This window comes from Pleurodeles waltl, chromosome 2_1 (genome assembly GCF_031143425.1).
Source record: "Pleurodeles waltl isolate 20211129_DDA chromosome 2_1, aPleWal1.hap1.20221129, whole genome shotgun sequence".
Classification (NCBI taxonomy): domain Eukaryota; kingdom Metazoa; phylum Chordata; class Amphibia; order Caudata; family Salamandridae; genus Pleurodeles; species Pleurodeles waltl.
The window spans coordinates 772,925,433-772,939,430 of record NC_090438.1 but is presented as its reverse complement, the minus strand read 5'-3'; the positions used below and the strand labels follow the sequence as shown (position 1 = coordinate 772,939,430).

The window sequence follows — 13,998 nt, the reverse complement described above, 5'->3', positions numbered from 1 at the left end:
GCAGTGGACTTGATTAGAGTGGATTGGAGTAGGTGGGTTAGAATGGAGTGGGGTTGTTTGGATTGTAGTGGTGTGGGGTGGATTGGATTTGTGTGGGGTAGGTTTATTGGATAAGGGTGTCCTGCATTGAGATGGGGTAGATTAAGGTAGTTTGGATTAGAGTAGATTGGACTGAAGTAGGGTGGATTAATGTGGGCTGGGGTAGATCAAAGTGGATTGTTTTGGAGTGGTGTGGATTGTATTGGAGTGAGGTGGCTTGGGTAGCAGTGGACTTGATTGGATTAGAGTGGGGTGGGCTGGTTGGATTGGATTGGAGTGGGGTGGGTTGGATTGAAGTGGGGTGGGATGTTTTGGATTGGGGTGGAATGGATTGAAGTGGTGTGGATTGGACTGGAGTTGGGTGGGGTAGATTGGATTGAGGAAAGGTGTATTGGATTTGAGTGTGGTAGATTGAACTGGGCTGTATTCGATTGGTGTTGGGTGGACTGGATTGTAGTGGGGTGGATTGCGGTGGAATGGAATGGAGTGGGGTGGATTGAATTGGGGTGACTTGGATTGGAGTGGGGCAGATTGGTTTGGATTGGAGTGGTTGTTTGAGATTGGAGTGGGGCAGGTGGTTTTGCATTAAAGTGGGGGCAGACTGGAGTGGAGCAGACAAATGGATTGGAGTGGGGCAGGTTGTTTTGGATTAGAAACGGGGCAGATTTGAGCGGGGCATATTGTTCTGGATTGGAGTGGGGCAGATTGATTAGGATTGTAGTGGGGCAAACTAGAGTAGGGCATATTGTTTTGGATTGGAGTGGGGCAGATTGTTTTGGATTAGAGTGGGACAGATTGTTTTGGATTAGAGTGGGACAGATTGTTTTGGATTGGAGTGGGACAGATTGTTTTGGATTGGAGTGGGACAGATTGTTTTGGACTGGAGTGGGACAGATTGTTTTGGACTGGAGTGGGACAGATTGTTTTGGACTGGAGTGGGGCAGATTGTTTTGGACTGGAGTGGGGCAGATTGTTTTGGACTGGAGTGGGGCAGATTGTTTTGGACTGGAGTGGGGCAGATTGTTTTGGACTGGAGTGGGGCAGATTGTTTTGGACTGGAGTGGGGCAGATTGTTTTGGACTGGAGTGGGGCAGATTGTTTTGGACTGGAGTGGGGCAGATTGTTTTGGACTGGAGTGGGGCAGATTGTTTTGGACTGGAGTGGGGCAGATTGTTTTGGACTGGAGTGGGGCAGATTGTTTTGGACTGGAGTGGGGCAGATTGTTTTGGACTGGAGTGGGGCAGATTGTTTTGGACTGGAGTGGGGCAGATTGTTTTGGACTGGAGTGGGGCAGATTGTTTTGGACTGGAGTGGGGCAGATTGTTTTGGACTGGAGTGGGGCAGATTGTTTTGGACTGGAGTGGGGCAGATTGTTTTGGACTGGAGTGGGGCAGATTGTTTTGGACTGGAGTGGGGCAGATTGTTTTGGACTGGAGTGGGGCAGATTGTTTTGGACTGGAGTGGGGCAGATTGTTTTGGACTGGAGTGGGGCAGATTGTTTTGGACTGGAGTGGGGCAGATTGTTTTGGACTGGAGTGGGGCAGATTGTTTTGGACTGGAGTGGGGCAGATTGTTTTGGACTGGAGTGGGGCAGATTGTTTTGGACTGGAGTGGGGCAGATTGTTTTGGACTGGAGTGGGGCAGATTGTTTTGGACTGGAGTGGGGCAGATTGTTTTGGACTGGAGTGGGGCAGATTGTTTTGGACTGGAGTGGGGCAGATTGTTTTGGACTGGAGTGGGGCAGATTGTTTTGGACTGGAGTGGGGCAGATTGTTTTGGACTGGAGTGGGGCAGATTGTTTTGGACTGGAGTGGGGCAGATTGTTTTGGACTGGAGTGGGGCAGATTGTTTTGGACTGGAGTGGGGCAGATTGTTTTGGACTGGAGTGGGGCAGATTGTTTTGGACTGGAGTGGGGCAGATTGTTTTGGACTGGAGTGGGGCAGATTGTTTTGGACTGGAGTGGGGCAGATTGTTTTGGACTGGAGTGGGGCAGATTGTTTTGGACTGGAGTGGGGCAGATTGATTTGGACTGGAGTGGGGCAGATTGATTTGAATTGGATTGGGGTAGATTGTTTTGGATTGCGGCTGATTGCTTTGGAGTGGTGGAGATTGTTTTGGATTGGTGTGGGTTGTTTGGGATTGGAGTGGGGCAGATTGTTTTGGATTGGAGTGGGGCAGATTGTTTTGGATTGGTGTGGGGCTTATTGATTTTAATTGGAGTGGTGGAGATTGTTTTGGATTGCTGTGGGTTGTTTGGGATTGGAGTGGGGCAGATTGTTTTGGAGTGCAGTGGGACTTATTGATTTGAATTGGATTGGGGTAGATTGCTTTGGATGGGGCCGATTGCTTTGGAGTGGGGCAGATTGTTTTGGATTGGAGTGGGGCAGGTTGTTTTGGATTGGAGTGGGGCAGGTTGTTTTGGATTGGAGTGGGGCAGATTGTTTTGGATTGGAGTGGGGCAGATTGTTTTGGATTGGAGTGGGGCAGATTGTTTTGGATTGGAGTGGGGCAGATTGTTGTGGATTAAAGTTGGGCAGGCTGCAGTAGGATATATTGTTTTGGATTGGAGTGGGACTGACTGGAGTGGGGCATATTGTTTTGGATTACAGTGAGGCAGATTGTTTTAGATTGGAGTGGGGCGGAGTGGAGTGGGATTGACTGTTTTGGATTGGAGTGGGGCAGATTGGAGTGGGGTGGATTGTGTTGGGGTGGACTGGATAGAAGAGGAGTGGAGTGAATTGGGATAGAGTATAGTGGATTGGATTTGGGTGAGGTGGGTTTGATTGGAATTGTGCGTATTGTTTTGGATTGGAGTGGGACAGATTGTTTTGGATTAGCCTGGGGCAAACTGGAATGGGGCAGATTGTTTTGGATTGGAGAAGAGCAGATTGGAGTGGGGCAGATTAGAGTGAGATTGTTTTGGATGTGAGTAGAGCAGATTGGAGTGGGGTGGATTCAGGTGAAACAGATTGTTTTGGATTGGAGTGGGGCGGATTCAGGTGAGACCGATTGTTTTGGATTGAAGTGTGGGGCGGATTGGAGTGGAGCAGAATGTTTTGGATTAAAGTGGGGCAGAATGTTTTGGATTATAGTGGGGTAGATTGTTTTGGATTGGAGTGCAGCAGATTGCAGTGGGGCAGATTGCTTTGGATCGGGGCAGGTTGTTTGGATTGGAGTATGGCAGTTTGAAGTAGGGTAGATGGGAGTGGAGCATTGTTTTGGATTGGAGTGGAGCATATTGTTTTGGAATGGAGTGGTGTACATTGTTTTGAATTGGAATGGGGCAGATGGTTTTTGGTTAGAGTGGTGTAAATTGGAGTGGGGCAGATTAGATTGGGGTAGTTTGGGGGAATTGGAGTGGGTAGGTTGAAGTGGACAGGATTGGGGTGAGTGGTTTTAATTGGAGTAGGGTGGATTTGGGGTGGTTTTTAGTGGGGCGGATTGAAGTGGGTGGATTGGGATGTACTGCACAATTATGTGATAAAGCATAATTTCAGAAATTACACATAATAAAGAAGCAATGTCACTTGAACAAGTTGTCATCTTTTGAGAAGAGCACCCACAAATAAAAACAGAAGAAAACATGAGTGGAGAGTCAGAAAAGACGACTTGGCAAAATAAAAGAAAGTAAGCTTTAAAAAAATAAAAATTTAAAGTACATAATAGTACCTCAATCACGTTGGGAGCAGCTGACGGGCACTAATTAAGTTGCATCAATCAGTGCTTGATCCTTGCTCCACACCGAGGAATGGAAATGATGCCAGGCCTACCTTGGTGAATTAGGAGACTGTAAAAAAAAAAAAAGCCATGCAAAGCATCAGATGGTGAGAGGCAGGCGGGCTCCAAGCCCTTAACTGTGCACAACAGTCTCGCAAGGGAGACACGTGCACTAGCGCATGCGCTTGCAGGCTTGATCCTAAAAAAAGTTGTATAAATGTGTACGTATTTAACAGTGCTTTGGGTCAGCCCATTTCATCCATTGGTCTGAATATATGTTGTTTTCGTTTTGCTTCCACCCACCTCAGCATACAACATGGGCAGTGAGCCAATGGCTGTTTGGCACTGTAAGCAAGGTCATTTTTACCTTCCTACCTAAATATGTGCCTAAAAACAAGTGCACTTTGTTGCAGGGTCCGGTGGTGCAATACTTTACTTTGCCATTGTTTTTTTTTTTTCTTTTAATTCTTTATCCTGTTTTTATTTCTTTTAAACGGGGGTGTTAATTTTTACGGCCTATTTTCAAAGGCATTTTGGAGTATGTAAAGTAGCACACCCTGAGTACTCATTTATATACTCGTATGTGCCTTTGTGAATTGGCTAAAAGCAATCTAAAATGGGAATATTCAGAGAATATGAGTACACACACCGTACATACAGAAAGGATTGTGCCCTTTTTGCACTTTTACAAAAAGGGAGTTGGATGTTTCAGTGCAGATTCACAAAAGCATGCAAGAGTACGTAAAAGACTACTTCTATACTACTTGCCTAACTCATAAATGCTTTTGTGAATCAGCCTCGTAATTCAAAGCTAATATTGCCTTTTTTTGCAGCAGTAAAATTATATTTTCTGTGTTGTTTTGCAATTTTTGGATGTCTGTACCTGTTATAAATATACCGGCGTGCTAGAGAGCACATATACTGTTCTGTTTTAATTACAAGCAACGGCTTATTTTTTTTTTATAATCTATCATTGTTATTGCAAGCAATAAATGATAACATTGCATCAGCATTACAAGTTCAGATCTATTGTTTTACAGCGCTTGTTTTTGAATGCATCGGGTTTTAAGTTACATTACTTAAACTAGTTGTCCAAGTCTGACATTGTTATTTTTTCTGAAATCATCAAACTAATGTATTCCAAAGACCTAGATTTCAGTGCCTTAATGCAGCTTGATTCTGTCGGGACTTAGCTTTGAGTCTTGGTAAAATCCTCCCATCAATGTAAGAGATATTGTTTAAACCAGTTCCCTAATTTCATAAATATTGCGTTGGAATTTCTCTCAAAACACACTAATGAATTAATGACATTTCAGAAGTGGCTCCTTAAGTAGAACAGCCGGCTGTTAAATGTACTCAACATTCTTACTGTGCTGTCATTGTGTAGGAAGCTTCTCCTTTCTACAAATTGAATAATTTCAAGGTATATCCCAATGAGAGAGAATCGACGGAAAAGGGAAGTAGACATTATTGGCAAAAGGAACTTTTTTGAGATTTTATGAAATCAAGAATGAAAAGGAGGTATGTAATGTACAGGGGCAAATTCCAAAGCCTGCAGCATGTCACAAGCAAGAGATGATCACCTCTCCAAGTGAAGTCTCTAAAGCAGGTTTTGTGTAAAACATGCACTTTTCTAACAGTAAACTATATAATTTAGTTAGATACCAAGGATGAAGTCAGTGTTACCAGACTCTGATAGGTAGATACATAGGTGTGTTTTATTTTGGTTTATTGGGCAACCAGTTGAGGATTTTAATATAACAAGCCAATCATCAGCCTGCCGGTAGTAGTTAAACTGGTAATCAGGAAAGTTACAATAAACTATAAGCCATTTACAATTGGCCCAGGGGTACAAGGCAATTTGGCATAGTTTTTTAGTATTGAACTGGAGGATGCATTTGAGTTGGTTGAAGAGGAATAACCCACTTATAGTGACTGCACTGATATGAGAACTTGTACCTCTAACTTGGTTGGGAAAGGCACATAAGTGGACAGCCACTTCAAGGCTGTTTGTGCTCCGCTTGGGCAGACAAAGCACTTACTACCAAAGCACATTGGCCTACTACTTTCAGATCTTCACTCTGACATCTAATGGGGCAAATATTATGTTTTGATGCATGCCAACTAGCTTGTCGTACTAACTTCCTGGGCGTACATTGAGAACTTGATTATTAAGTGCCAACTAAGTAGTTGTTTGGTCATAGAAACTAATCACTTGTGTTTTTGAAGAGCTGTTAACCCATTGCTGTTACCCCAGTCCAGTAACATACCCCTTTCAAATCCGGTACACGCCACATCCTATTGTTGCTGCTTTTTGACAATTCTTGATTACCCTGCTTTTCTAGTTGGCAGTGGTATCTAGACTACGCCGTTTCTCAGTTTCATGCCTGTCTTTGACAGGTTTGCCTTACCCTCCTGGCTCTTGTTTTTAATAACCGCGTGTGTGGGCATGAGTGTAGCTTAGTCAGTAAAATTGAGGACTGTCAGCTTCAGATTTTCCAACAATCATGCTGGCATAGCATATTAAAATACATTATGTGAGAAGCAGGCCATGAGAGGGCTTAACCCCTTCGCTGCCAGGCCTTTCCCCCCTCCTGTGCCGAGCCTTTTTTTGGCTATTTGGGGCAGTTCGCGCTTAGGCCCTCATAACGTTTTGTTCACATAAGCTACCCATGCCAAATTTGCATCCTTTTTTTCCAACATCCTAGGGATTCTAGAGGTACCCAGATTTTGTGGGTTCCCCTGAAGGAGACTAAGAAATGAGCCAAAATACAGTGTAAAATTTGTTTTTTTCAAACAAATGGGAAAAAAGGGCTGCAGAAGGCAGCTCGTGGGTTTTTCCCTGAAAATGGCATCAACAAAGGGTTTGCAGTGGCAAGATCACCATCTTCCCAGATTTCAGGAACAGGCAGACTTGAATTGGAAAACCCAATTTTTCAATACAATTTTGACATTTTACTGGGACATACCCCATTTTTACTATTTTTTGTGCTTTCAGCCTCCTTCCAGTTAGTGACCAAAATGGGTGAGAAACCAATGCTGGATCCCGAAAGCTAAACATTTCTGAAAAGTAGACAAAATTCTGAATTAAGCAAGGGGACATTTGTGTACATCCTACAAGTGTTTCCTATAGAAAAAAACAGCTGAAATAAAAAAATATTGAAATTGAGGTGAAAAAAACAGCAATTATTCTCTACGTTTTACTCTGTAACTTTTTCCTGCGAGGTCAGATTTTTGAAAGCAATATACCGTTACGTCAGCTGGACTCTTCTGGTTGCGGGGATATATAGGGCTTGTAGGTTCATCAAGAACTCTAGGTCCCTAGAGCCAATAAATGAGCTGCACCTTGCAATGGATTTTTATTCTATACCAGGTATACAGCAATTCATTTGCTGAAATATAAAAAGTGAAAAATAGGTATCAAGAAAACCTTTGTATTTCCAAAATGGCCACAAGATAAGGTGTTGAGAAGCAGTGGTTATTTGCACATCTCGGAATTCCGGGGTGCCCATACTAGCATGTGAATTACAGGGCATTTCTCAAATAGACGTCTTTTTTACACACTGCCTTACATTTGGAAGGAAAAAATGTAGAGAAAGATAAGGGGCAATAAAACTTGTTTTGCTATTCTGTGTTCCCCCAAGTCTCCCGATAAAAATGGTACCTCACTTGTGTGGGTAGGCCTAGCTCCCACGAAAGGAAATGGCCCAAAACACAACATGGACACATCAAATTTTTTCACAGAAAACAGAGGTGTTTTTTGCAAAGTGCCTACCTGTGGATTTTGGCCTCTAGCTCAGCCGGCCCCAAGGCGGGCAGAAATGGTCTAAATATAATTTCCCCCCTAGGGGAGCGACCCGTGCCTAAGGGGTCGCTCCCCTCCTCAAAAATACAAAACAAAAACAAAAATAAAAATGATCCCTGGTGCCTAGAGGTTTCTACCCCCCCCCCCCCCAACCTGGGAGCAACCCTTGCCCAAGGGGTCGCTCCCTCATGCCAATTTCATTAAAAAAAAAAAAACAATCCCTGGTGTCTAGTGGGTGTTTTAGCAGCCGGATTGCTTGCAATCCGGCTGCTAAAACGCTGAGAGAGACTTCAAAGGGAAGGAAATAACTTTCCTTCCCTTTGAAGTCTCTCAGCCTCCACCACGTGATCGGAAGAGAAATGCTTTTGCATTTCTCTTCCGATCGCTCTGGAAGCTGAGCTTCCAGTGCGATGGGAGGAGGCCTCGCTGACGTCACAGGGAGGGTGGGGGGGAGTCGGGAGTGAAAGTGGAAGGGCTTCCACTTCCATCCCTGCCTTGTGTGGGTGGGGTGGAACCCCACAGAGGGAGCGATACCGCTCCCTCTGGGCTCTGTGCCCAGGACGTAATGGTTACGTCCTGGGCACACCAGCACTGTGCCTCAGGACGTAACCATTACGTCCTGGGCACAGAAGGGGTTAAGGCGAGAGGAAGAGGAATGCAGATTGTGAGGGTTTTTTAAAACACAATATATTGCAAAATAAGCAATATTTTTGAAGGACTTCAAAACCAAGACGAGAGAGTGTATTTGTGCATATTTGTCTGCATGTATGAAAAACCCCGGGTGAAATCTGGCCAACACCTCACCATACAAGACTGAAAGCACTTGGACCCAACTGCTTACTAGATAATACATTTACTAAGGGGAGAGGGGTATGAAGCTACACCTCTGCATGTGGACTTTAAGGAACACCTCAAATGTGTACCAATCACTGCAGCTTTGGTTGGTTTTGCATCACATAGTGGTGGCTTTTTATGCTTATGTTGCAGTTTATCTAATGTTGAATTAAGTGAGGAAATGGGGAAAGAAATTCATATTTACCTAAATGCTGCAGTGAAATGTACTATTAAGCAATTAGTCGGAGTAACCTTTAAGGGAGGTTTCTGGAAGATTTTATTTTTTTGTATTTAATAAAAGTTGTTTAACTTTTGTGGTATTTGTTTTTGCAGTTACATGGGAATTGGGCTTTCTGCACAAGGCGTCAACATGAATAGACTTCCAGGTAACATTGAATTATTTGTTTCTTTTTGTGCATTTTTCTATGTTCTTTTGTTTTTGATGGTATACAATTGGCGTCCCTGTCATTTGAGACTAGATATTGGTGTTATTTGTTTTGTCTAGCAGTCATCCTTTTGTCATCTGAAGCTCCGTGTCCTTTTTTAGGGTGAGCCTAGACAGCACTTGCGCTGTCTCTCCGAGACATGCTGTGTATACTTTGTGGGCTAACATCCCGCCCACTCCGCTTTATTTGTTTGTCAGTGTCCTTTAAAAATCATTGCTTCTGAGTGGTTAATCTTTCCTGTTTGTTCGACCTTTTTGTCAGTTGGTTATTCCCACAGAGCAGCGCTCTAATACTTGTACTCATCCTCTTGTCCCATTTTGGGAATTGTAAAGGTGACTACTTTTTCCTTTGTTCAAGAGCACTTCACACAAGCGCTGAATCTTTTCAGTGCTTTATTACCTCGGCGCCCGTTTACATGTCACCATCACGGCCATATCATTATATAGCATGATCTCGACCAAAGATATTCAAGCGCTTTACATGAGTGCACGGAGAGATTAAATGATTTACCCACAATGTTGAGCCGATGTCGAGACTCGAACCCACATCATTATATAGCGCGATCTTGACCCGAATGTATTCAAGCACTTTACATGAGTGCACAAGGAAATAGAATGATTAGCACAGAATGTTGAGTTGATGCTGAGACTGGAACCCGGTTCCTTCAAATCCAAAGTCGGCAGCTCTGGCTGTTATGCCACATCCTCTACCCAATTATTATTATATTGGGAGACAGTAATTTTAAAGCCAGGCAGATTATTTGGGCAACATACTATATTGCTAATTCAAGTGACTGAATATCAAAATATAAACATATTTCATTAGAAAATACTGATGTAAAGTTTACATGAGTTTTAAATTATGATAACACGCAAGAATGTAAATATCCATGAATGGCATGGATGGTAAAGTTGTCAGAAAAGTAATCACTTGTCCTTTGTCTGTTTCAGTGTGTATATCATGTGATTTAATTGGGAGCCATGTCTATCTTTTGTTTCAATGTTTAAGTTGCTGTGCGCTGTCACCATCGTGGTCACATCAGTATATAGTACGATCTCGACCCAAAGGTATTCAAGCCCTTTATATGAGTGCATGGGGAGATTGTGATTTGCCCATAATGTTAAGCTGTTCCAAAGACTCGAACCAACATAATTATATAGCACGATCTCGACACAAAGGTATTCAAGCACTTTACATGAGCACACAAGGAGATTAATTGACTTCCCAGAATTTTGAGCCGACGCAGTTGGTTACATGCGTTTGTGTATGCGCCACAGTAACCTGGTGTGGCAAAAAACAATGGCAAAGCTAGCAAGTTTGCATTGGTATCCAAAAGGCGAGACCTACGGGATATGCTAATGCTTGTTCTGACAGCTGACCCCCTGCACCACCAGCTCTGCAGTACAGAACCACTAACATCCATTGCAAACCTTAATCTTGTGAAAATTAAAGTGTTTTTAAGAAAGAGCAGATCATTACTGTGGCTTCTTAGACACGTTTTCGTTGTCTAGAACGTATTTGATAAGATTACTTGGAATAATAGCAGGCATGCAATTAGGATTTTGAAGCTGGTGGGTGCCATGTTTCCAACACCCTCTGCGTTTTTTCCAAATTTGGCTGAGGTCAGTGAGACCTAGTAAATCACTTCTCCTTTGTAGCAAATGCCGCTGCGCTACCATCTGATGCACTATTGCAACTTTTAATTTGAAGCCATAAATGCTTTCCGGAGTTTACAAGTTGGCTTCATGTTCTTGTGCTGTAACAAAGACCCTTTTCTGTAAATAATCCTCATCAATTAGAGCATGTGACCAATCTTCCCTGATAATTAAAATTAATTGATACGGAGGCAAAGGGGTGCAAGGTAGAGAGAGTTAAGAGAACCTGTTGTGCTTGCCCATATTCATCTTTAAATCGTCACACCCAAGGGAGTGCGTAAACATATGGAGTGCAGTGGTACATTCTGTTTTCAAAATGCTTTTAAAACTTGGGCTCAGAAACCAGACGTTTGCACTGGGCCAATATCCAGGCTGAGAGCCAATGTAAGTAGTGATACATAACGAGGTGAACATAATCACATTTCAAAGCATACTACGTTGGTATTTTGTAATGGCAGAAGCTTTGCGCCCAGGGCACTTAGAACCTTGGAAATAGGTTGAAACTTTTCACTCCAAAATGTTCAGAGTAATAATGAGAAGGGAGTTGACTAAAAATTAATATTTGGACAATAAAGTAAAAAAGTTTTTTTTTTCACTAATAAAGAAAATAATATGCACACCTGGTCATAGGAAAAGGAATTATTTCATGATCATATTTCTTCTTAAATTTAGTTTCTTCATGTTTTTGCATACTTATTTTTTATGTCCCATTGGAGTTGTGGTTCAGTTTGTGTGTGTGTGAGCTTTTAAAATGAAACTATGGTACTAAATTTATATCTAGAAATCCTCACCAGAGATGACTCGGTATTCTTAGGTCAGACCATCAGTAATGGTGTAAGTGTTGTAGCCATCGGACCCTCTGCAGACATATGGCTGGTTTTATTGGCAGCAACATTGTCTTAATCCATCCTCTGAATTGGGCTGCCAGTTAAAATAATCGGTTTGTACACTGCATCCCCTGGTATCGAAATGCACATCTCCGACTTGTTTGTTAGATGGTGGGCACCATCCACACCCTTGTTACAGCAACCTATGGAATTTAAGTCCTATCGAGTAATCCCCACAGGCCTTTTGGGGGTGAGTCTTGGTTCAAGTATGTTCTTATATCTAATTTGGATAGCTGTGTTGTTCGATGAGAATAACAAAATCACCTTTCAAAAGATTCATCCATGATGCGCCAGGCTACAGAAAAAATACCTTAAGGGGTGGATTTAGACTAGATTCCCTTCATCTTAACCCTAGCTCATTGATTTATCCTTGGTTTATCCATTGATACTCTTGACTGTCATCAATAAAATTGTTGTAGGCGGCGTGGTCTCTTCCCCCTACACCAGCACTAAGGGGAGTATCAGCCTTGTGCTGGGGCACCTCTCTGTTCCATTGGAAAACAATCAATTTGATGCCATGTTGCTATTCTGTGAGTGTGCATCTTGGAAGCTTAGTCATGTTTCTCACTCTAGTCCAAACTTACAATACACCACTACTTCTCCTTATTCCTACTAGAGATGTGTGAAGTATGTGTGAGAAGTATGTCTTGCTGAAAGCATTATCAATGCAGTTTTGGTAAGGCAGGCTCCTGCTAGTGAGGAGTCTAGAGTGGAGAAATTGTCCTCCACACATTAAGAGATTAGACTCCGTGAGAGCCCTTACAGATAGATTTCTGCTTACCTTCACTAGAGGACTAAAGCTTCACTATTTTACTTCCTTTTTCCTTTAAAAATAGCATGGGATGCACCTTGCCAACTAAGCAAGGGCTGCTGACAAATACCAAAATGCAAGTGTCAAAAAATGACTTTGTTCATACATTCATGTGGTCCATTAACTTTACATTTAAGTCATAGGATAGACATGGTTGGCAGCATCACATGCCATCTAGTCTAGGTGTTCTGTCATAAGACATAGATGCAGCCCATCCTAATGATTGGGGTGAAAGTCAAATATACATTATTTTATATGGCTAGGGATTTATAGAAAGTATGTTTAACCACATTGAACATCAAACTAACCCTCTGAAAATCAAGGAAAAACATGTGTTCTACAATTCGGGGTCTTCATTAACATACATAAACCTTTAATATCTAAGTGCACTCGGTGATCCCAAAACACCTTTTATTTTATCATAGTGAAATACAAACCCCCAAACATAAAAAAATATATATCTAAAGGTAACCCTTTATTTATATTTATTTTCCTTTAATAAAAAAGGAAAGTATGTATATCGGAATATTAAAATGGGTTTAAAAACATATCTCACACCTTTGCTGTTCAAACTCCATTTTATTTTCTATCTTTCAACAACGAAAAGGAACTATGCCTTACAAAGAGGAATAACATTAATGTTGCTTCAGAAACAACGGTGAAACTCCAGAGACCAGCACAGTGGTAGATGGTTTTCAGTCCATTTTTGGCTCTTTTTCAGAATTACCCCTTGACACAGGGCTCTGTGTTTAACTAGGTTTTCTTCGAATCTTCCTTTGAAAGTGCTTTTAATCAGTTCAGACATTTTATTCGTATTACTGAATATTACCGTAATTTTTTCTGTTATGTAGGTGCTTGATGTCACTCTGTTTTCCTTCATGTATTTTGAACAAGTGGACACCCTGATTTTCCAGATTTGGACCTTTCATCGATCCACATGATTACATTCTTCCTTGTGGACAGTCTGTGAGTCCTCAGTAGTCAGTAATTAAACCGCAAGGTTCACATTTGCTCATTCAGTGTACACTCTCACCACCACATTGTCACCTGACCTGCTGCCTCTGAGGGGAAGACACTGAGCTCTTCTTGCCACATGACATTTATGAGGCCACAGTGGATCTGTGTGCGAGTTTCGTCTCCTTTTTTCCCTTTTTGTTTTTGATGTGCTGGTAACGTGATTTTCTTCATGGTCATGTGGACAAAGAGGGAAAAATGTCAACTGCCGTTGGAGTTTAAATACTACAGACTGTAACTAGTCACACATCATATTTAAGGATTACCACTGCAAAGGTATCTTGAAGAGCTGTGCTCCTACATAAAACCTCCTGACCCGTACTTTGATACTCCTCAAGATCCCTCAGAAGCTTCCAACAATTCTGTGTGACCTTCAACATCGAGAGTGGCCCATGATATTGTCGGCCAACCCCCAAAAAGGCCCTGTAAGGCAGGAAGATGCCATCGTCTTTCCTAAAAAATTTTTACTCATCTGATTCTTGGGAAATTTGCATTGCAGTACATCTTGAAGTGCACAGGATGATGTGCATACTGTCTCCACCTCCGACTTGTGAGGCCAGAAGGGTAACCTCCTACAGGGCCATAGGATGCTGGCCTCCCCTAGATCAAAGCCATAACATAGGGCCCTGAAGGAGAATAAGGTTTGAGTCCTTTAAGACAAACCCCAAGAAAGGCAAAAGTGTCAGGTTGCATAACTTCATCGCAATACCCCGTCATAACACCTAGTATCAGAAGGTGATGGAACAGACAGATATAACATTAAGATTGTTCTTGGTATTGATAAGTCAT

At 42.3% G+C, this 13,998-nt stretch overlaps 1 protein-coding gene across 2 annotated transcripts in view; it reads left to right on the top strand.

Annotated features, from left to right (window-relative positions):
• RANBP9 (RAN binding protein 9) overlaps nt 1–13,998 on the top strand; it is a 365,177-nt gene that overhangs the window by 147,739 nt on the left and 203,440 nt on the right. For both annotated transcript variants that reach the window (XM_069218155.1, XM_069218146.1), the window contains one exon: nt 8,730–8,782. In XM_069218155.1, the coding sequence (XP_069074256.1) occupies nt 8,730–8,782 (53 nt within the window). The remainder of the gene's footprint in view (nt 1–8,729; nt 8,783–13,998) is intronic.